This window comes from Tiliqua scincoides, chromosome 5, assembly GCF_035046505.1.
Source record: "Tiliqua scincoides isolate rTilSci1 chromosome 5, rTilSci1.hap2, whole genome shotgun sequence".
In the NCBI taxonomy this organism is placed as follows: Eukaryota; Metazoa; Chordata; class Lepidosauria; order Squamata; family Scincidae; genus Tiliqua; species Tiliqua scincoides.
Genome location: NC_089825.1, coordinates 95,247,850 through 95,271,645, shown reverse-complemented (window position 1 = coordinate 95,271,645; position 23,796 = coordinate 95,247,850). Strand labels below are relative to the sequence as shown.

The 23,796-nt window shown below is 44.0% G+C and overlaps 3 protein-coding genes and 1 pseudogene across 3 annotated transcripts; 2 read left to right on the top strand and 2 right to left on the bottom strand.

The window, feature by feature from the left end:
• Positions 1-1,226: 1,226 nt before the first annotated feature.
• LOC136654498 (5S ribosomal RNA) lies at positions 1,227-1,343 on the top strand (annotated as a pseudogene).
• A 2,171-nt stretch (positions 1,344-3,514) lies between these two features.
• Positions 3,515-4,456, top strand: LOC136650952 (olfactory receptor 5B21-like). The gene has a single exon (XM_066626926.1). The coding sequence runs from the start codon at positions 3,515-3,517 to the stop codon at positions 4,454-4,456; it is 942 nt and encodes a 313-aa protein (XP_066483023.1).
• An 8,001-nt stretch (positions 4,457-12,457) lies between these two features.
• LOC136652394 (olfactory receptor 11L1-like) lies at positions 12,458-13,429 on the bottom strand. The gene has a single exon (XM_066629332.1). It carries the CDS (start codon positions 13,427-13,429, stop codon positions 12,458-12,460), a length of 972 nt encoding a protein of 323 aa, XP_066485429.1.
• Positions 13,430-18,607: 5,178 nt separating this feature from the next.
• Positions 18,608-19,594, bottom strand: LOC136652393 (olfactory receptor 6B1-like). Its single transcript, XM_066629330.1, has one exon. The coding sequence runs from the start codon at positions 19,592-19,594 to the stop codon at positions 18,608-18,610; it is 987 nt and encodes a 328-aa protein (XP_066485427.1).
• Positions 19,595-23,796: the final 4,202 nt, after the last annotated feature.

The window sequence follows — 23,796 nt, the reverse complement described above, 5'->3', positions numbered from 1 at the left end:
CTCTGGCAAACCTGTGACTTAGGGCCCAAGCCTGTTGGGCCCAGCACCGGCACTCCACCAGTGCCATTGGCCGGACTGTCACGAAATATGCCTTAAAGCACTTTTGTGCCAGAGGTACAGGTGCACCCCTGGCACTGGGCCCAGTGGCAGATGGCATGGTGCCGCAGTGCCAGAGAACAAGTGGCAAGGGTTCCCGGTGGTAAGGTTTATCGCCAGCCAATGGCAGGGCATTTTGGAGCGGGGGAAGTGTGGGGAGGAGGCAGAACTGGGCAAGGAGAGGTCAGGGAGTGGGAGAGAATGGGCCCAGGAGGGGGCGGAGATGGTGGCAGGCTCTGCTGCCATATCCTAACCCTCCTCCTGGGCCGGGAAACCCAACATGGGTCTCCTCCATTCTGCTCCAGCTCAATAGCAGGCACAGATCCAAGGAAACCCATTGGGGCAGCCTGGTCACTACACGGGGTAAGGGAATGTTTGTTCCGTTACTCTGAGGAGACCTGGCATTGTTTCCTTTCCCCATAGGATGCAGTGGTCACCATTTTGGCACCACTACAGCCCTGGGTGATAAGGAAGTTTAGGATTGGGATGTTAATAGACTGCAAGGCGGAGCACAGAATTGCATCCCAGGATGTGTTGCCAACAGGGGGATTAATTGATTCTAGAAACGGAGGAAGCTTCAAATGCCCCTACCAAGATCTTCTTGGAAATAGCATTGAACGTGAGCCAAAATACTTTTTCTGACACTGGAGTTAAGTATCCCATATTGAAAAACCATGTCTTTCATCATGTGACATTGCCTCACTAGAAGTCTATTTCCTGAACTATATTGTCTCCCTAGAATTTCAAACACTGCACTGAATGAAAGACAATTTCCAGAATGACCCACTAAGCTTTCTCTTTCCCATGGGGTGAAAGGATAATTAATCCGCATGTGGATCAGAGAAATAATAAGTAAGAGAATGGTGAGGAGAAAGTGAACTGAGGATAAGAATGGAACCAAGATCTTCCAGTTACAAGGGCCAGAAAAAGAATTTTTGGCTGAAGGAGATGTCTTCTGCAAAGCAAGTTAGAAGGAAAGACAGTGGGCAGCACATCTCCATTAAGAGAAATGTGTATGTCCCTGATGTGACTCAGCTGCAAAGGTAAGGTTGAGACCTATTTAGCATATGTTTAAATGACCCACAGCAGAGAAGAAATCTTCTTATATGAAAAGGCTTCATATTCGCAACGGCAGCAACTGTTACCCTGCACATGCCCGATCTCGTCTGATCTCGGAAGCTAAGCAGGGTCAGGCCTGGTTAGTACTTGGATGGGAGACCCCCTGGGAATACTGGGTGCTGCAGGCTTATACCATAGTCTTTCGAGACTGAAGGTTGCCAACTACCATTTGCAAATACAGTACTGAAGGTGCTAAAGATACCCACCATGCATATAACATCAGAGGGTTGATAAGAGAGGATATTTGCGGGGGAGGGGGGGGAGTGTAATTGAACTCTGTTTATTAAAAACAGATTATTGCTCCTTGACAAGGGCAATCTTATAACACTCTGTATGGAGAAATGATGACCAATCTTACCTGGCTCATAATTTTTTGGTTGAAAATATCCAGAATATATCTTTATTTCTGAGAATCAGTTTGAAAAATCAGTTTCTTCTTATGTCAAGGTTTGTAATGGAAGATCAGAAGATCATCAGGTGGATGATGTGGTGTTGACAGCGATTCCATGTTTTGACAGCTGGTTGACAGCTCTGGGAAGGGCAGGGCTGGCTCCACAGCTGTAATCAATCAAGGCCAATGGGACTCTGATGGACACCTGAGCTTCATTTCACCTTGATGGGACTTTGAATGGACTTGGACTGAAGAGATGGCTCAGCTGAGCTTAATTTGGACTTAGGTAGCTCATAGCTGAGCTGCATTTGGACTTAACAAGGGGCTGCAGGATAAAAGGCAGCTTCAGAAGGAGCAGGAGGCTGGCCAGGAGTGGGACCCTGACCCAGAGGGCTACCTGACCCAGACCTACAGGAGAAGGGGACTGCCAGGACTCTGCTGGAGGACACAGAAGAGAGGACTGCCAGGACCCTGGTGGAGGAGACGTTCTGCTGGAGAGAACACTGCTGGAGAGGAGGGACTCTGCTTCAGAAGACTGGACTGTGCTTTGGAGATTGGATTGGACTGGAGGTGTCGAACCTTCACCCACTGAGTTAAGTGGAGTTTTGAGGAGGGAAAGCCTCTGGACAAGAGGACTTACAGGGAGTGTCTGTGTTTGTAGCAATAAATTCTTGTTAATTGCTATAGATAAGGGGTTCTGTGTTCGTTCCTTTGCACACCACAGCTGTTGTTTCTTGGAAACGGAGGGTGTTAATTAGCCAAAAAGCGGGCATTAGAAGGGAGTTGGGATATTTGGATGGGACAAGGTTTACAGGTATTAATAACTCTCTTATGTAGGTAGGAAGGAAGGAAGGAAGGAAGGAAAAATTTAGGTTTCTTTTCATTTTTATGGTGAAAACATGTAGATTGGTTGATGTGTCAAATATTTTGCTTACAAGGAAATATTTTACAAAATTTTTTAACTACCCCAACAATGTTTATAATACAAATGATGATTAAATGTGGGGGACATTTCTTTAATTCTTTCATTCTGAGCAGATTCCATGAGTTTGAATTTACATGTGAAGGCCAGAAAAGGTTTCTACCTGCTGCCTCTGCTCCCAAACATTATATACCAATCTTCTGAATAGAGTATGATACAAAGGAAGAGTCCAGAAATAGCCTTTCTGGTGTACAGAACACAGATAAGAGCCTGTATGTTATGCATGTATAAGCTCTTTTCAGAAGGTCAGACCAATGCATGGAAGGACCAATTAGCATGTTTCCATTTGCACATACTGTGTATCTGAAGATAGCTCAGGTATGTATCATATGAGTAAGAATGAATCGTGTCCAAGAAAAAGTGGGGGCAAGCATCAGGTATTTTGGGGTTCTCCAAAACAGTGAACTAGGCTGTAGTTTTAAGAGGTTTTTTGTTTGTTTGTTTTCTCCTTTATTTGGGTGGGTGTACTAAATAAAACAGAAAAGGACAAATGTCATTGAGGCTCTAATCCAATACACACTTTCCTGGAAGTAAGCCACATTGAATGCAATGAGATTTACTTCTGAGTGAAAATACTCAGGAATGCACTGCAAAACAATCAAGTGCACTGCCCAACATGCAAACATTTTGACCTTCATCTTTTCCAATATGTAATGATCTTCTGTTTCTGCCTTTGTAACTCTTTCTCTAGATCAGTGATTTTCAACCTTTTTCATCTCATGGCACATTGACAAGGCACTAAAATTGTTAAGGCACATCATCAGGTTTTTGACAATTGACAAGGCACACCATGCTGCCAGTGGGGGGCTCACATCCCCATTGGCCCTACTAATAAATGATCTTCCCCCAAACTCCTGTGGCACACCTGAAGACCACTTGTGGCACACTAGTGGCTGCTCTAGATGGCTGCTCTAGATGATCATGTGATGGCAAAAATGGAAACGGACAATGAATCTGCAATTTCAGAATTCATCCTTCTTGGATTTGGAGATGTGCAGGATCTGCAGATTCCTCTCTTCCTGCTCTTCCTCTTAATTTACATTGCAACCATGGCTGGGAACTTTCTCATAGTACTGCTCATCATAGCTGACCAGCACCTTCACACACCCATGTACTTCTTCTTAGGAAATTTGTCTGTCCTGGAACTCTGCTACAGCTCCACCATTCTACCCCAGATGCTGGTCATTTTCCTATCTGGGAATAAGGGCGTTTTCATTAGGCTCTGCATCATGCAATGTTTTTTCTTTGGTGGCTTGGCTGGCACTGAATGTTACCTTCTGTCTGTGATGTCTTATGACCGCTATTTAGCAATATGCAGGCCCCTCCATTATGCAGCTCTGATGAGTCACAGGCTCTGCAAATATCTGGCATGTGGATCTTGGATCAGTGGGTTTATGGCCTGTACCATCATCCCGTCGTTGATGTCACAGCTCACTTTCTGTGGCTCAAATGTAATCAACCATTTTTTCTGTGACTCTTCTATATTTATAAAACTGTCCTGCAGTGACACCCAGCTCGTTTCTACATTGTTAGTTATTTTGAGTTGTGCATTTACCCTTCCTCCTTTTGTCCTAACGCTGGCTTCCTACGTTTGTATCATTTCTAAAGTCTTCAGAATTTCTTCGGTGGCCAAGAGGCAAAAGACCTTCTCCACTTGCTCCTCTCATCTCACTGTTGTGACTATTTTCTATGGGACCCTCATGATTGTCTACATGTTACCAGAAACCAATGAACTGATAGATATCAACAAGTTCTTCTCTGTTGGCTACACCATTCTGACACCCTTGGTGAACCCCCTCATCTACAGCCTGAGAAATCGAGAGGTCAAGAGAGCCCTGAAAAGAGTTCTTCACAGATGTTGTATTTAGCCAGAAGATGACTTTTTGTGTTTTGGATAAAGGTGGTCTGAAGGAAAAGAAACAGTAATTGGTGGTTGTTGTGCATATGATTTGTGCAACATTCTGTATTAGACTGCAAGTAACTGAACCAAGATCCAGAATACTGCTGGTTCATATCTTGCTTATACTGTGATTTCTGCATGTAAACTTATGCATGGTCCTAACCAGTGCTTTTTTTGTTAAAAAAAAAAAAAAAAAAAAAAAAGGGGGGGTGCAGGTACTCACAACTTGTTAATCTTTTATTTATTTATTTATTTTTAAACCATTTTTATTGGATAAATAAAATATTTTTTATGTGCTTCCCCCCTAAAGTTGAACTTACTTCTGAGTAGACATGCATAGAATTGGGCTGTCAATCTCCACATCCCCTTCCCCCTAGCTACTTTTTCTACACATGGGGGAAAATACTGTACAGGTGCACTTGTAGCGTGTAGTATGTAGTGTGGCACTACTTTGAGGAGAGGAAACAGTGAATGGATTCCGAAAAATGGCTTACATGAGTTCCATATAGTAAAATTACTCTAAGCAACTGTGGGAGTAAGAACAAAAAAGGAATTCTTACACGAGAGGGGTCCTTAGGTACACATAGAAACAGCTACGCTTGCAAACAAGGGATTAAATATGGTTTAATTCAGGTATCAGAATACTCTGTGTCTTTGGGAAGGTGCTTGGCATGCAATTGTATGTTCTCAACTGTTACCCAACACATGCCCAATCTCGTCTGATCTCGGAAGCTAAGCAGGATCAGGCCTGGTTAGTACTTGGATGGGAGACTACCTGGGAATACCGGGTGCTGTAGGCTAATACCATAGTCTTTCGAGACTGAAGGTTGCCAACCATATGCTGCCCTGAGCAGCTGCTGTGCATTGCTGGAGAGAGCTGCAAACGCTGGCTGGCAGAGGGCATGCTTGTGGGGGAAGGATGAGGAGGATCTCTGGCAAGGCTGGACAGCACGTTGTACACACGTAGAATCCCTTTTCACCTGCCCTTAGCATGTGAAAACGGGTGCAGATATATATCTCTGCCAGGATTACGAGCCCAATCCTAGGTATGTCTACTCTGAAATAAGTCTCGTTGTAGTCAATGGAGCTTACTCCTAGGAAAGTGCCTAGGATTGCAGCCTAAGAGCCCAATCTTATGCATGTCTACTCAGAAGTCCACTTTAGTGAATGGGGCTTACTGTGGATAGGATGGCAGCCTCAGGACCCAATCCTGTGCCTATCTACTCAGAAGTCAGTCCCATTAGAGTCATTGGGGCTTCCTCCCAGGAAAGTGTGGAGAGGACTGCAGCCTCAGAGCCCTTCCTCTGCCTGTCTACTCAGGCTGCAAGGCTATGACACTTTCCCAGAAGTAAGCCCCATGGAACACAATGGAACTTACTTCTGAGTAGCCATGCATAGGCTTGGGCTCTCAGGCTGCAAGGCTATGCACCCTTTCCCAGGAGCAAACCCCATTGAGCACAATGAGACTTACTTCTGAGTAGACACGCCTAGGCTCATGCTGTAGATTGGCATGGGGGCTGCACCAGCCAGCTTCCTTCCCCTCCTCCTCTGCCAAGCCAGTACCTGGGCATTCCGTGGGTGCCGCAGCCTGTCTCCCTGGCAGGCTGGCTGTGCGTCCTCCTCCTCGGCGTCGGTGCATGTCCCCTGCGCCCTCCACCGGCTTGGAAGCTGCGCAGGGAAGCAGAGCGCGGGGGAGGGGAGGCGGGCTGGGCTCAGGCGAGAGCTTGGGGATGGGGGCAGGAGGGGGTCGTTGTGCGGTCAGGCAGGGGCCAGGCGCCCACCCACCCTGCACCTCCCAGCACCCACCCAGCTAATGCCTCTGTTTTGCTCCCCCCCAGGAATCCCTCCGAAGGGGAGGGGCCCCTGCAAAAAGGTGCCAGAACTCCGTCCCCCCGCGTTCCATTAGAAAGAAAGCCCTGGTCCTAACTGTCATCCTCTTAGTGCTGTGCACTCCTCTAAATCAAACCCAGATTTGGGTTTGGCATACCAAGCTCATTTCCAAGAAGACTGGGAAGTAGCTCCATGAATTCTGAGCCCATTATATCATCAAGAATGCTTTCCCTTCATCCTGTAACTGCATCCAATCCCATCTTACCCAACCTCTATGCCAGTATCAGTGGTTACTTCTCCTTCTTTGGTAGCATGGAAGGGGAAGGAAATTTTGTGTCTCTGCTCTCTCTCCCTTTGATCCCCTCTTGCCCTCCTCTTCTTCTCTCTCTCTCTTGCATGAAATGCTACTTTTGCATTTGCTGTGACCAACATTCAAACACAAATATCATGCTTCTGCCATGGCTACTTTGGCCCTTACTGATGCTGGATCAGGCCTGACAATTGTGGATCTTTAAGTTGGATGCACTTGTCAAATGATGCATCACAGCCCTCTACATGTTCAATAAAAGTTAAATCTTCTCATTGTCTGCCTGCCTGCCTAAACAGTGGGAACAAAGGTTGTTAGGTATGCACCCACAGGCCTTATCCCATTCCCTTCTCAGTGCTGGAGCAGTTACTTGAAGGAAAATTTTCTTTCACTTACTGAGAATCCTTTTGTTTCTTAATTGGTATCTCTCGCTGTTTGAAACAGGTTTGACACTCCTGAGGTAGACAGTTGAATCCTAAGACAGTGAATCCTAACTAAGCACCATTAAAATTGACCAGATTAAGTTCATTGTGACTGACTCAAGCCCCATTACACTTGATAGAATTAGGGAATTGTAACTTTCTTTAGATGTAACCTCTGGGGAGGGGAAGTGAACTCTGACCCTGGGATTAGTCCTTCCAAGTTTGTGACACTCCGCCATGTGGGTGGGGGGACTGGCTTTAAAAGTGTTAAATCTCCTCCCTTTGAGGTAAAATTTCCCATCCTTTTCTAAATGACAGTTGGAACACCTGGCCCAACTTCCAGACATCACCATATATGAGCATTATGTTCTCCCCACACACAGAGAGAGACCCACACACCAGTATATTATTAATTTATACTATTTCATCACAGCCTATGCTAGGCTGGTTATAGTCTCCAATTCAGAATCTAGCTAACATCACACCCACACACCAGCATGTTTTATTATTTTAACAATAAAATTATTTATTATTATTATTATTATTATTATTATTATTATATTATATATATTGCCATCATCATCATCATCATCATCATTCCAAACTTCATGAAACACAGTTGTAAACTGGTATTGAGCAATCGATACAAGTCTCAGCCTGAGACCCAAGTATCAACTAGGTATCGGTGCAATACGTACAATGTTCCTAAAAGCACTCTTTTTTGCCGATCTGATGGTGTTATTTCAGTAAGCTGCAGTTGTTTAAGTAGTTTGCAGAACTTTTCAAGATTGTTCCAAGTGCCCCAACAACAATGGGGACCACTTTGGTATGCTTTGTCCGTAGTGATTTCAATAACCAGGTCTTGGTATTTTGTCTTCTTTCTAGTTCTCTTTATCAACTCTGGCATCTCCAAGAACTGCAATATCAACTAGCCAGTCCTACAGGATTTTGACTTGTTCAAAATCTTTAGGTGGCGCAGATCTAAGTAGCCGCATTGGGCCTGCTGCCGCTTTACCTGGGGTAAGGGGAATTGATTCCTCTTGCTCCAGGCTGAGCCACTTTCAGCCTCCAACCTGCCTTGGATGTGGGGCAGGCCTGCTGGCCTGCCTGCTCTAGGATAGGTTAGTATTGGGCTGTCAGTCTCTGGCTCTCAGTCCTGGATATCACCAGGCTGTTAGCCCCCTTTTCTTGGTACTTCCCTTTTGTTCTCCTTCTCTGTTTCTGTAATAAAATCCTTGTTCACTCTGAGAGCTCTGTGTTTGTGTGTCCTTTCGGATCATCCTGCCAAGCCAGTATATCAATAAAAAAGGTTCAATGCATAAACCACCTTGCTTGGCCCAGATTTGGCTTACAGGATGGCCCCTATAGTACCACAGATTAAGAAACAAATGGCATGTGCCAAGGCTCATAGGCCTCTTGTTCTGTTTAACGTCCAACAGACTAAATGCTAATTCAGCAGCCACTCTTTGCAAATAGTCAGAGTTCTGAACTGTCCAAATGTTTGCACAAGAATATGATGACTTTGTCATTCTAGATGTGAGAAGACCTGGAGTTCAAGTTGATATAGGTCACAAAATGTACCATGACCATTCTTACAGTACACAGTCTCCCATTGATGAACAATTATGAATTTCATGCAGCAGATGAATACATTTTGTTCACCAAGATACTTTGAAAAAAATGACGGAACTAATCAGCTAACTTAAAAAAAAAAATTAAAACAGTGTTGTCCAGGGCCAGACTTACCCACCTTAAGGAGCAGCCTGCCTGGCAAGTCCAGGTCCAGGTGCATGCTGGGAGGGGCTGGGAAGGCTGCAGCAGGGCAAAGCACAGGCTATTGGTCAATGGAGCAGAAATATGCTATAAGAACATTAACTCTTGTTTACATATATCAATCAGCCTACAGTGATTTTTGTTGTTGTTAGAACTTGTATGAAGAGCCCCAGTGGATCAGGCCAAAGGCTCATCTAGTCCAGCTTCCTGTATCTCACAGTGGCCCACCAGATGCCTCAGGGAGCACACAAGACAACAGGACACAACCTGTGTCCTGCTGCCCTAATGATGCAGTTTTCAAGAACCTATCAACTAGGACTTTAGGTGAAGATTTACTGTACTAAGAATGAAAGACAAAGACCTGGACAAGCCTGAAAAATCCACCTCTTTCACCCGACTGTGTGGCAGCCAGCTGTGGAACTCCTCACAAATGCTACTCTTCCAACTGGTGCACTGTAGAAGTCCAATGTGCAACCATGTCCCTTCCACTGCCCTTGCAATTGCTAGTAGTGGGAGAAGAAACTGAGTGGTCTGGGTTCTGTTGTGACCTGAAGCAGAGGAAGAGAGTATAATATCAGGGTTCAAATGGATGTGTAGTACCTCCAGCCTCCTACCCCTCATTTTCTGTAAGGGTATAGGAGGAAAGGAGTAGGCAAATACCAGGGAAACAGTAACTAGGAAATATTCAACAGGGTGGAGACCACAGACCAATATGAATTGCTGCACAATTTTGGGCGTTTCTCTTTTAGGCAATGCAGCCAAAGACAAGGAATCCCACAGATTTGACGGTTGTTGTAAGCCTGGTGGCCGCTATGGGGGTGGAAGGTGGGGGGGATAGAAACCTCTTAAATAAATACATTCTAAATAAATATTGCCTGTCTGATGTGCTTCTGCCCTTCTAGCACAGAACACACATCTGAAAGAGCTATTCTGAAAATGGTACACTGCTTACCTTACATGTTACAAGATCTTCAACTGGATTGCCCAATGTTTACATTTTTATTGGGAAAAAGTCACTGGAGCAGAGGGTCCACATTTGATCAGAGATCTCTGAATTTGCAGGGAACGTTGGCGTGGCAGGATTTAAAATTTTTAATTTAAATTTTCCTTTAGATCAGGGGTCTCCAAACCCCAGCCCAGGGGCCAGATGCAGCCCGCAGTGAGCCTCTATCTGGCCTGTGGCCAGTCTCTGATCCCCTGAGCACCTCTGGCCCCGTTGACCAAACACAACCAGAGTTGTGCTTGTTGGTTGAGGGAATGGGGGTCCATTTAAGTGTGTGCTTTATTTCTTGGGTTGTGTTCATGCTTGGAGAAGTCCTGGACAATTGAACCCATTCATTTATTCATTCATCTAAGTTCCATCTCTAATGTATTTATTTAAATTTTATATATATATTTTCCCAGCCCTTGACACTGTGCCAGATATTTGATGCAGCCCTTCAGCCAAAAAGTTTAGAGACCCCTGCTTTAGATGACTGTCCCATATCAATCAGTGCCATTACTGAGGCTTTTAGCTGGGGGTGGGGGTGGGGAGCGACCTGACCTTTTTCTGCAGTGGGGCTTATGACAGCATTGGAAGGAGGTGATTATATCAAGAGAATAGTGCAGGCAGTGTTGTGAGTAAGCATTTCTACACTGGCAGTTATTTGAATGTAGAATTTAGTAGACAGGACATTTTGAACACCAGCTAAGAGGGTCACAACAGTGATTCTCAGTGCAAGCCTATGCGTACCTACTCAGAAGTAAGCCCCATTGAATTCAGGTCTGCAATCTTATACATGCTTCCCTGGAAGTAAGACCCACTAAATTTCTCCTGAGTATATCTACATAGGATTACAACTCTCGTAAGTCCAAGCTATCTCCAGGAAATTTAGATCTTACTGCATTGCAACTATTATTGTCACCACCATCTTCAGTTGGCCAACCAAATTATTTTCAAAATAATTCCTTTGGCAGAAAAAATTTTAAAATCTGTTTTGGGCTTCCTATCACTGGCATAGCTAGATGGGGGCAGCACACTAGGTTTTGCAGGGAGCCTCCTCCTCCTGCAAGCAGCTCCTCCTCCCCCCCTGGGGAGCCATGTGGGTGGAGGGAACGGAGGCAAATGGCTCCCAAGGGGAGGGGAAAGAGCCACTGGCATGCTGCAGGGAGGCTCCCTGCAAAACATAGTGTGCTGCCCCCCTAGCTACGCCAGTGCTTCCTTCCAAGGCAAAATGTCCAAGAATTTTCAAAGGAAGCTGAAGAAGTTTCTATAAGGAAAACAAAATTGAGAAGGTGGTTGCTGCTCTGGCCTGATGTCAGAAACTGAGTTGCACTAATGTTCTCACTCAAGTTCTTCATGTGTACAAAAGAAGCCAGAAGATCTCTAGCAGTGAGTGTTCTCGTCTCCATGGCAAAGGAGCTTCCATGCTAGTCATCCCAGAGAACTGGCATGCAGAAGAACATCATTCAAAACAGTACGGCTATCAAATATTTAGGAAAGTAGATAGAGCCATTGGTAGAGAGGTGTGTATTTTTAGCATCTAATGGACCAGTTCTATCTCTTTCCCTCTCTGATGCAGCTGTTCCACCAAAGCACACACTTTATCCTGGGGGGGGGGGGCAGTCCTGGAGACTCCTCTGGGTAAGGAAACATTTGTTCCCTTACCCAGGGTAACCCTCCGAGGTCCAGATCCATCTACTCAGGTCTGTGCCAGCAAAATCACTGGCGCAAGTCAGCATCAACCTGAATAAGTGGATTGGGTCCAGGAAGGGGGTTTGAATTTGGTGGGTACCACTGCTGCCAAACCCAATCCCTTTCCGGACCTGATCTGCCCTCCTCACCTCCAATCTACCAATCTCCTTCTGCCCGTTCTGCCTCCCCCACCAGCTTACCTGGGTTGGTGGGCCTTCAGCGTGCCACCACTGCATGTGGGCTCCTCCCACCTCTCTGCCAGAGCTCCAGAAGTGCGCAGCTTTGCGCTCTGCTAGAGGGACAAGGCAATATCCACTGGTGGAATGCTAGTCCTGCCAGAGGATTAATCCAATAGGATTGTGCAGAACATGCTGAACATATCAAGCAACTATGAAAGACTGGGAAATCCACATTATTTACTCAAACAATTCTCAACATGAGTTACTCACATTTGCATTTATTTTAATAATGTTTACTATACAAAGCATTTTTTTTTTTTTCCTCACAGGAATCTCATAAAAATTCAGCTCTCTGGCCTAAAACTCATAGTACAGGTGAAGGTGCAATAGAAAGTGAGATAATTATACCATGAACTTGCTCAGGCAACAGCCGGTAAATCATTTACAGTACTCACAGTGCATTTTCTCTAGAGAGAACTGTGACTTAGAAAACAGTTCTATGCTTGTAGACTCAGAAGTAACTCCAATTGTCTTCAATGGGGCACACTCTCAGGAAAGTGTGCATAGAATTGCAGCCTTGGGGTATACCATAAATAAGGCATTTGGGCACAAATCCTAACCAACTTTCCCACACTGACATAACTGTGCCAATGGGGCATGAGCTGTATCCTGCAAGTCATAGAAGCCTCCTCCAGGCAAGGGAATATTTGTTCCCTAACCTCTGAGCTGCATTGCCCTTACCTTGGTGCTGGAAAGTTGGTTAGGATTGCAATCTTTGCTATTTCTATTGAGGTAGGATTTCCATGGTGCTTCCCAAAGACACAAATCTGTTGATGACTTTTCTAAGGGCTTCCTTGAACTCCCTGTTCCTGAGGCTGTATATGAAGGGATTGATCACAGGAGTCAGAATTGTGTAGAAAACAGAGAAGATTTTGTTCAGATCCTTAAGCGTGTTGTTCTTGGGTAATATGTACACAATTATGAGAGTTCCATAGAAAATGGTGACCACTATAAGATGGGAAGAACAGGTAGAAAATGCTTTGCTTCTGCCACTGGTTGTAGGGATCTTCAAAATGGTGATGATGATGAAAGCGTAGGAGGCCAGGGTGAGCACCAATGGTGGCATTGTGCATGCAGAGCCCAGCATGGTCATCACCATTTCAGTCTGCTGAGTGTCACTGCAGGAGAGCTTTAACAATGGTGTGTAGTCACAGAAGAAATGGTCAATCTCATTAGGGCCACAAAAACTCAACTGTGATGCAAATAATGTTGTAAAGGCACTTGCCACAATGCCTGTTAGCCATGATGCAAGAGACAGTTGAGCACAGAGCCTGTTCTTCATAAGGGTTACATAATGTAGTGGTTTACATATGGCTAAATATCTGTCATAGGACATCACAGATAAAAGATAACTCTCTGCTCCAGCCAAAAAAGCAAAGAAATAGAACTGAATGAAACACCCGCTAAAAGAAATTCCATGGTAGTCACTAATAAAACTGGCCAAAATCCTAGGAAGGATTGTGGAGATGTAGCAGATCTCCAGAACAGACAAGTTCCCCAGGAAGAAGTACATGGGCTTGTGAAGGTGATGGTCAGCCAGAATGACCACAGCTATAAGAATGTTTCCAGTCATGGTCACCATGTAGATTGCTAAAAACACAACAAAGAGGAGAGTCTGCAGGTGGGGAAGAAGCTTGAATCCGAGGAGAAGGAATTCTGTGACCGTTGTTTGGTTTTCTCTCTCTGTTTTGGCCATGGGTGCTTTCATCCTAGGACTAAATAGTTACTGCAGAAGAAAACAGAATTGTAAAAATGCAATGGATCACATCTAGCTAACACCATAAAAATCTGGAGTTTGATTTGGATTTCAAATCCATGTCCACAATGGGTTTGAAAATACTATACGAATGTTCTGCGATGAATTTCTGAAACCTGATCAAAGCTGTTATTGTAGTTCTTGAATTATCAAAATTACAGCACAGTCCTAACTTGCACTGGAGAAGGTGGGCCAGTGGGCCTGCGTTGCATCCAGCGCAGAGTTGGGGCCAGAGTTGGAGCAACCCAAGGCAAGGGAAAAACTCAACCCTTACCCCGGGTTGCACTGCACTGGCACCAATGGGTCTACTCAGATCTGAGCCACCTCAAGGGATGGCGCAAATCTGAGTAGACTGGAGCTCTGCACCACTCGGGAATGGGGTCAGGATCTAGCATAACTGCCAGATCCTGGCCCTTCCTCCCACTCCCCGCCCACCCCCGGTGGTGGTGGTGAAATGCATGTTCACTTAGCACCAAGAATTTCAGTTTAGCAAAATGCCAGAAAGGGGTGAGCTGAACTCAGACTCAGAACCTTAGGACATGTAGATATAGACAAATAATACTGATAGAACTGAACATCCCTAGTTATCTTTGCCCATGTAAATACATTCATGTAAACCAATGATAATTTTTCCCCCCTTTGGCTACTGTGCCACAGATCAAGTCCAAAAGGCAATTCTAGAACATCCACGCTACAAATACAGCTTTCTTTGCCTTGGCATGATTTTGCCAAATAAGTGCACAGTGTGATTTATACTCTGTGCTCTATTCATACAAAAGAACTACTGAAATGAGCATTGAGGAATGGAAACTTCCTGACACTATATCTGACCATTAATAAATTGGTATATTTTTCCACTTCAGTGAGATTTAGATCTCATATCACATCTGACATTTTTCCCTTATTTTTTCTTCTAGATGTCAATGGGACTTCATTGTCTGGGGTAACCAGGACATTGACTACCTCTGCCACCTTCATGGGGGGGGGGGGGAGAGTTTATATGTCTGGTGTGTTTTTACTACCCCAAACGTTTTTCTCCCACAGAAATTGGGAATAATTTCCAACCCCAGGTGCAAGATTAGTTAGAATGGTTAAGAACTTGAGCCCAAGAAGACCTTAATATGGAAAAGAGTTCCAGAATAAGATTTCTAAATTAAAAATAAATAAGTAAAATTAAGCACATACCCCACACACAAATGAGATAAGGTAATTTTACAACATTAAAAAAAATATTATTGACACTATTTAAATAAGGCTGCATAGGTTTTTTTGAGCATTTTAATCCTGAAACAAATACCCGAAACTCAACTTTTCAGTCCTATTTTCATACAGAAAGCTCCATGTCTTAAACAGAAGGTGATCAACATAGGACAGTTCTGCTAGACCTGCCATGGTCCTGTCTTATTTCTGTGCAGAGTCACTATCTCCTTGCTTTATTAGAATGCTGATCATGAGCTGGCAAGCCACGTGATCGGGGTTTGATTGGCCCGATCTAGGTACATGAAATTCCCTCCCCTCCCCCCCACTGCAGGGGATTGGTGGGAAGCTCAAGCTGGGCAGGGCGTGAGGATTCTGGTGAGCTCGCACACCAGGCTTACTTCCTCATTGCACATTCTTGTGCAAGCATACTGACACCCACCTGCCCTTAGAGCAGCCTGAGTTTTACTGGTTGCCTACTGGGGCTGGGTAGAAATTTTTCTGTCCACCAAGATTGGCCTTTGGTGAGCATTTTTTTCACCCACCCCAGACTGTTGGATGTTGGGGGGGGGTGTCTCTTTTCTCTAGTTCGACTAACCCTTGGTCACTTTGTTTGCAGGCAGTGTGGGTTAGAAGGCATGAGCATGGTCATTGGTGTGTACCTTGGGGGCAGGGCTGAACCCACTTCTGGTCCTCAGGAGCCTAGCGGCACAAGGGCCTGGATGGATGGCCCCTGGCCGGGACTACGGGAGCTGCCTCAAAGGCTCAGCGGCGCAAGATAGCCCTGCATGGTCCAGCTGCCTTGGCCCCCCACAGGGTTGACAGGGATAAGCTACACTGCCTGAATAGTGGCAAGACTTTAAATCAGGTACATGCCCAGCTTGGGAGCCAGATGTTATTTCTGTGCCTGTCGATGATCCAGCTGCCTCACTACAGGTGCTTCACTGCCATAAGAGCTGCAGGTCTCAATGTCTCTCTCTACTTTTCTGCAACTTTTGCTAATAGTGGCCCATTCTCCCATGTCTGTTGTCTCAAGCATTCATTGGGCAGTGCACAAACAAACACAGATGTCATTTGAGCCATCCAAGGCTCTCTGATCACAGATGAACTGTTCATTAATCTACGAAGAACTTCCAAGGTTTAGTAATTGAGATTTTTTTTAATGAACTGCAGGCTAATTGTCTCTTGTGGTTAATTAATGCTGGAAGGCCAATTAATACATATCAAGGTTGTGCAATATATGTTTCAAAGCTCAACTGAAAAAATTGCACAGGTTTTTTTTGTTCTGTTTTTTTTTGTTTTTCCATCCCGAATTTCATCATTGACACTAGGGTAGGCGTTTTAACTAAGACTATATTTTATTCATTGAAACTAAATGGAACACCATATCTGGCTACATTTTGGATATGTTATGGGCAAAGATATTGGTGGAGATGCCTTAAAAGCGCAAAGTTGCAGAACCACCAACTATGCACATTTTACATGACTCTGGACTAAAACACTATAAGGAGAGACCTGGACATAAGTTGAGGAAAGGAACTAGGATGGGAAGAAGCAAAAAGGCATAGATGTCAGGATCACTTATGCAAGTCTAAGTTCAATGCAAAAAACAAAATGTAAGAAAAAGGGGAAATATTGACCTTGTGCAGATCAAAGCTGTGACAGGTGATATAGAATACAGCGTATGAACATTATTATAAAGTTGTTTCAGATCAAACCCAAACTAGCTGGTAGTGGCTGACCAGGAACAAGTCTGTCCTACATGTGCCACCTGAGCCTCTTTTACCTGGAGATGATGAAGGTTGAACCTGGCTACTTTGAGCATACAAAGCTGATAATATACACCAGCACACAATAAGCCCTCCCGTAGGGATAGTGAGGCAGTGAGCATGTTAACGGTATTATTAGCATTATGTGAACAGTATCAAAAGGGATTCTCTTCATCAACGCTAATGAGATCTCAGCTGGCGCATGACTGTGTTTAAATTTGAGAGAATATTTGCAATGAGTGATGAGGGAAGTAAAACCATCTCAATTTCCGAATTTTGTTACACCTCTCGCTCGCTCGCTCGCGCGCACACACACACACACACACACACACACACACAGAGCTTTTTACCTTCACATCATTGCTTTGATTTCTTTTCTCAGCATATCTGGAGCCTACAGTCCATCTTGATCTCATCCACTATAGGTGTGCCTCTGACAACCACACAAGCACCCTACAAGACTGCAATCAAAACGAGGGGCAATGCTTGTATCAACCCAGTTCTTGTACCAAGATCTCTGCCCGAGAAGGCTGTACTCTGCCTCCTGTAGCCTCTATTCATTTACAACATAATTGCTTTTCATCCACATATATAATATACGCAGGGAGGGAGATAGCATTGTTCTTATTCAAGAGTTATGAGCAGCCCATTTATCAAAAGATACCTCAGCAGCTGCACCACATGGGCACCACATTCATTGACTTGCAGATGCACAAGAGACAAGACCACTCTGAGATTTAACCATTAGAGGCACCAGGGATGGAGTTGAACCCTGGAGAATGGCAAGACTAGCCGTTCACACTAAGACATTGTTAAGAAGGCATAAAAATAAAAAAAAATAAAAAAAATAAAGATGAGAGGGACTGATGATGATTTACCAGGGACACCGCCAGGTGATAGGAGCTGTCCCTGGTGAAGAAGGGCAACTGGAGTGCATGTATGCATAATGTTCCAGTTTAAACTCTTTGAATGCATATTGCTTTATAAATCCATACCCCCCCCCCCAAAATGCATATGTATATGCCTTGCTTGCTTTTTTTTTTTCTTTGTGAATATGTCATCCATCTGGACACTTCTGCCACAAGGAATTCTAAAATTAATCAACCACTCAGAATCCTCACTTCAGAAGAAAAACAAGTGTGAAAAAAACATTTGATCAAATGAGCATCTTTGTTCCTAAAGGTATGGAATAAGATGTTTGAAAATGGTATGATTTATTTTATTCAGAAATAACCCCATTGTGCTCTGTAAGACTTAGGGCCCAATTCTATCCAACTTTCCAACACTGGTGCAACAGCAATGCAGCCCCAAGATAATGGAGCAAACATTCCCTTACCTTGACGAGGCCTCCATGACTGCCTCCCCACCACAGGAAACAGTGCATGCCCCATTGGCACGGCTGCACCGGCACTAGAAAATTGGATAGGATTGGGCCCTTAGGTTATAATCCCAGCTAATTTACTCACCGGACACAAACATGTCTCAACTATAGGGGCAGACACTCTCCTTCAAGACATTCTTCAACTTCCCAACCCAGTACACATTCATTTTTTTGTCTCTGAGCTAAACTAGACATGACACCTTGGCTATTAACATCTTGACAGTCCTAGTTTTCCTCAGTCAACAACAGTGAGATGAGGGCCTTTTTACCCAGTTAGCAGAGCTAACCGTATTATGATACATGGAAATAAGAGCTGACTCAAATTAATACTTTATTGGTTTCATGCCCAGAAGAAGTTATGCTGGAAGGAAAAAAAAAAAAATCTGAGAAGGGTGGGGTAATTATAGGTTCTCTGAGATCTTCTCTAGTAATACAGTTGCTTCATCCCCACAAAACCTCTCATGTAATTAAGAAAGGGATTCCATGCATTGTTTTAAATACTTGAAATGCAGTAGGGTATCAAGGGGTCAGGTGAAGAAAGTACATAGAGGAATGAAAAAAGGAAATAATATTGTGCCAGGCTTCAGGGCTTTTAGCACAGTTGAAAACAACATTTCACACAATATGGAATTCAAAGATTTTAGATAACCTGCCAAGGAAAAATATCTGAGAATTTTCAAGGGAATTTAAAACCAGTTTCTACAAGAAAACCTGATTTCAGTACATCGCTAGCATTAGGGATTTTCTAAGGATCTGAGCTGAACTAATTCACTACATTTTCCCCTCACATTCCTTTTGTGTAGCAAAGGAAATCAGAAGATTTCTGGTAGTGTTGATGACTTTTCTAAGGGCCTCTTTGAACTCTCTGTTTCTCAGGCTGTATATAAAGGGATTGATCACAGGAGTCAGAATTGTGTAGAAAACAGAGAAGACTTTGTTCAGATCCTTCAGCATGTTGCTCTTGGGTAATATGTACACAATTGTAAGACTTCCATAAAAAATGGTGACCACTATCAGATGAGAAGAACAGGTAGAAAATGCTTTTCTCCTGCCATTGGTTGTAGGGATCTTCAAAATAGTGTTGACGATGAATGCATAGGACGTCAGGGTGAGCAACAATGGTGGCATTGTACATGTGGAGCCCAAGACAGACATCAGCATTTCTGTTTGCTGGGTTTCACTACAGGAAAGCCTTAACAATGGTGTGTAGTCACAGAAGAAATGGTCAATCTCATTAGGGCCACAGAAACTCAACTGTGATACAAACAGTGTTGTAAAGGCACTCGCCACAATGCCTGTTAGCCATGATGCAAGAGACAGGCGAGCACACAGCCTGTTGTTCATAAGAGTTACATAATGCAGTGGTTTACATATGGCTACATACCTATCATAGGACATCGCAGATAAAAGATAACACTCAGCACAGGCAAAGGATCCAAAGAAATAGAACTGAATGAAACACCCAATAAAAGGAATCCCATGGTAGTCACTAATCAAACTGGCCAAAATCCTAGGAAGGATTGTGGAGATGTAGCAGATCTCCAGAACAGACAAGTTCCCCAGGAAGAAGTACATGGGCTTGTGAAGGTGATGGTCAGCCAGAATGACCACAACGATAAGGATGTTTCCAGTCATGGTCACCATGTAGATTGTTAAAAACACAACAAAGAGGAGAGTCTGCAGGTGGGGAGGAAGCTTGAATCCGAGGAGAAGGAATTCTGTGACCGTTGTTTGGTTATCCCTCTCTGTTTGGGCCATGGGTATTTTCATCCTAGGACTAAATAATAGCTGCAGAAGAAAACAGAATTGTAAAAATGCAATAGGTCACATTTAGCTAACTCTATAAATATTGAAATTTGGTTTGGATTCCATCAATATCTACAATGACCAGATAGATTATGTAACGGATAAACTCTTGCTGATATATAACATATATATAACATAACTCAATAAATGCTTGGCTGCAATACATTCAAGCTATGTGTTATGCTTCTTCTGCAAAGGAAAAGAGTCAGGACCAAATGTCCCTGAAGGCATTTTCCATTCATATAATTATTTTATCTGAGACCCAGTGGTCATTGCAACAAGCTTAATTCTATTCCTGTTGATGCTCTATAATTCATTATGCAATTTGGTTAGCTTTATTGTATTGCCTGGTAAAAATAAAACATACATATTTTCAGATAGGCAAGGATTGTGTGCTGTGAAACAGAGATCATAGAGTTGTAGGGTTTTCAGTGCTCTCAAGCAATCTCATGTAAGTGTGGTAAAAGACATGTCTTTTTTATTGTAAAGACTGTTGTTTAGCCAGATTTTGACATGGGTGAGCTGAATCACTCTCAACTCAAAGGGATTTGGAATGATCTGATCATTTCCCCCCAAAATGGGGAGGGGGGATCCAATCACTGACCACATCAATCCAAGACTTGGTAAATGCCTGATTTCTTAACCTTCTCCCAACCTTTACCACCCTCCACAGTGACCTCTCTTCCTTTGAACAACACTTTCCTAGATCCTTTACATACTCAGTTCCTGAAGCAGTGGTGAGCTGGACAGCAGTAGCTGCAAGACCACAGGAAGAATAAGGTTGTTCAGCTTCTCTCCCTCCTTCATTTCCCTGCCACGCTGCAGAGCAGAGCACCAGGAGAAGCTATGATGGTGGACTGGAAACTGGAAGGGTCTCTTCTTCCTTTTCCATTCCCTTTGTCTCAGCACTCAGCATGAATCAGGCAGGATGTTCTAACCTGCATTATTTAAAGACATCTTGTTGTTACTTCTTTTTCCTCTGTAAAGACATAATCCCTCTGGACACATCTGCCAGAAGGAATTCTGAGTTAAGTCACTGTGTCATCATTCAGCAATTTGAGTACTGAAAATACAGTAGAGACATTCTGGTGTCCATTTCGGTTTGAAGCCTTTCAGGGTGACGTTCCAATCCCAAGAGCCATTGCAAATTTCCCCCATTTATTCCAGGCTCTAACAGCCCAAGCCTATGCATGCTTACTCAGAAGTAAGCCTCAATGAGTTCAATGGAACCTACACCCAGGTAAGTATGCGTAGGATTCCAGCCCAAGAGTGACAAGACATATGAGGTGGGAGATAAAGACAAAAGCCTTCTCAGCTTCCACCTCACCACTGCAGGTTCTTCTGACATGCTGCATTGCAGGACATACTAATTTTTAAAATGGTGGAGGGAGGGCTTTGGTATCTTGGAGATCAAGTCCTGGAAAACTAATAAAGAATACAGCTTAGGAGACTATATGTGAAACTGCCTCAGACCACTAGTCTACCTGGTCCAGACTAGCTGGTAGTGGCTCCCCAGAGAACAGTCTTCCTCAACTTTGCCACCTAAGGTTTTTGTTTGTTTACTTGTTTTTAACTAGAAATGATGGGGAGGCATAGACAAAGATGTGGCCCCCCTTAAGGGGGCAGAGGCCAGGGCCATCAGGCTGGGGCATCGTTACGCCCCAGTTTGAAAAACCCTGCTGTAATGGCAATAATATATAACATGATGGTATTATTCATACATACCAAGATTTTCACAATTTTGGTCACTGGTGTCGATCTCAGCTTGTTATTCCCCCTAAAGCTTGATGCCCAGTGCAGCTCCTACCCCCTGCACTCCCTTAGCTACACCACTGCTTCGTTTTTGCATAGTGCTCTCAGAAATGCTCTATGTAACCTTGAAGAATTCTGCCATCTATGAAAGTTAGTGGAATTTAGTGGCACCTCAAAAAAAAACCTGTGTACTGTGGCATGAACTTTCAAAATTTTGAGAGGGCTAATTCATTTTAGTGTCAGCATTTTTTTAAAACTTCCAGCAGTTACTATTTATGGAATGGTATATGTACCTCCCAAACAGTCTTCCTTTCAGATACTTAGCAGACCAAGATACCATTAACTTTTGCAAGGCATGGTGTGGTTTGTGTATTTTTCAACCATGCCTTGGCAAGTTACATTTGTGTTAATATCTGTAAGCCTTTGCCAGTGGTATCACATGTTCACAGTTCTCTCCTTTCACAATTAGACAAGTTCAGTTCATTGTCATATTATTCAACCAGCTTCTGCTGCCTTCTTGAATATTTTCATGACACACTGCCAGAGCAACTTTACAGTAATTTCTTATGTTTGGATCCCTCCAAGGTATTCATAACATGATTTAGGGCCCAATCCTATCCAACTTTCCAGTACTGATACAGCCACAATGCAACCCCAGTGTAAGGGAACAAGCATTCCCTTATTTTAAGCAAACCACCACGCAGTCCCCCCGCCACACACTGCAGGATGTCACACATGCCCCATTGGCACAGCTGTATCAGTGCTGGAAAGTTGGACAGGATTGGGCCCGTAACCATTTTATCAGTGTGACTATCCTGTAAAGCAGTTTGGCTGAATCATAGTTGCTTAACCCAGATTATCCAGCCAAACTTTGGATATCTGAATGCAGGTTTTCCAGGGTCAAATTCAACACTATACTCCAGTTATTGTATACAGGTGTGTACCCTTTAGCAACCTACCAGCTAATGCTGGGATCGCATATTCAATGACCACGTGTGGTCATCAGGGGTGCACACCCCAAAAGCGATGGGAGCTCAGTTCCCCTCGCCTCTGGAGAGCTGTCTGAGCCTCTCAGAGGCAGCGCATGTCCGAATGCTGCCTCTGCAAGTCTCAGACTGAGGGAAATGGCATCTCTCATGTGATTTCTGGCTTCCTCCATGAAACCAGAAGTTGCTCGAGAAGCACAATTTCCCTCAGTCAGAGTCTCACAGAGGCAATGGTCAGACATGTGCTGCCTCTGCGAGGCTCAGACAACCCTCCAAAGGGAAGGAGAGCGAAACATCAAGCGCCACTTGAAGACCAGGATCGCAGTCCCGATCCCCATCATTAACTGGCGCACAACTGTATACTCATGTATAAGTCTAGAAATTTTAGTCTTGGAATTTACCCTGAGAACCTGGGTTCACTTATTCATGCGGCATCCCTGAAGGATATTCCAAGGTCCCATTCATGGACCAGGAGCAGATCCAGCTGCAACAGCTGAGCTCAGGCCTGACCATGGCCAGATGGGCAGTCTGGGTGTCAGCCAGGATGGTGCAAAGCACGTCGAGGTGCTACGTGACTGCCGCTACTGACACTACCAGCCGTGGAGGCTTCCAAAAGCATTCAGCACCGGGCAGGTTGGAGGTGAGCGTCTTCTGCCTCGCCAGAAGGCCAACTGAGATGAAGCAATACAGGGGACCTGCCCTTTGGACCAGCTACAGGGTGGGTGAAGAATGGGAATGGGAGGGCAACAGGAGGGCAGGAAACAGGGGTGGGACTCCTTCTGGGTCAGGGAGACAGCCAGATAAAATAAGACAAAATTATCTAATTCAAAGGGTTTCATAAAACTCAAGTTATCCACAGATTGTAGTAAATTTCATGATATATTGTTTCAAAACTTGCTCTCAAGACTGAATAATAGATGGATATATATGGTACATAATGAAATAAACCAACACCCTAAATCAACCTGAAGACATGCTTAGGTGAAGCATGGTATATATGACTGTGTGTGGAGGGCATCCAAATCTCATCACATCACATCACATGGCATTCTGTTGTGATATTGGAGTAGCTCTGTAATGAATAAAAGCATTGAGGAGATTAATACAGAGTGCACAGACCATTATTAAGACCCAGCTACCAGTCCTGGATGACATCTTTATATCCCACTGTTTGCAGAAGTCATATAGTATTCTTAAAGATCGTTCCCACCCAGCTTATAATTTTTTTTTTTTGAATTACTGCCTTCTTGCAAACGATACAGATCTATCAGGACACGCATCATATGATTTATGAATATTTTTTTATCCTAGAGCTATAACCATATTGAACAATGAACTTAAAAATCATTAGGAATATGATAACACAGCATCTTCAAATGTTTTGCTGGGTTTTATGATCTATTCATTACATCTCTG

What these genes read in the sequence shown, in the direction of transcription:
- LOC136650952 (XM_066626926.1), top strand. Translation starts at nt 3,515, where the DNA reads ATGGCAAAAATGGAAACGGACAATGAATCTGCAATTTCAGAATTCATC.
- LOC136652394 (XM_066629332.1), bottom strand. Translation starts at nt 13,429, where the DNA reads ATGGCCAAAACAGAGAGAGAAAACCAAACAACGGTCACAGAATTCCTT.
- LOC136652393 (XM_066629330.1), bottom strand. Translation starts at nt 19,594, where the DNA reads ATGGCCCAAACAGAGAGGGATAACCAAACAACGGTCACAGAATTCCTT.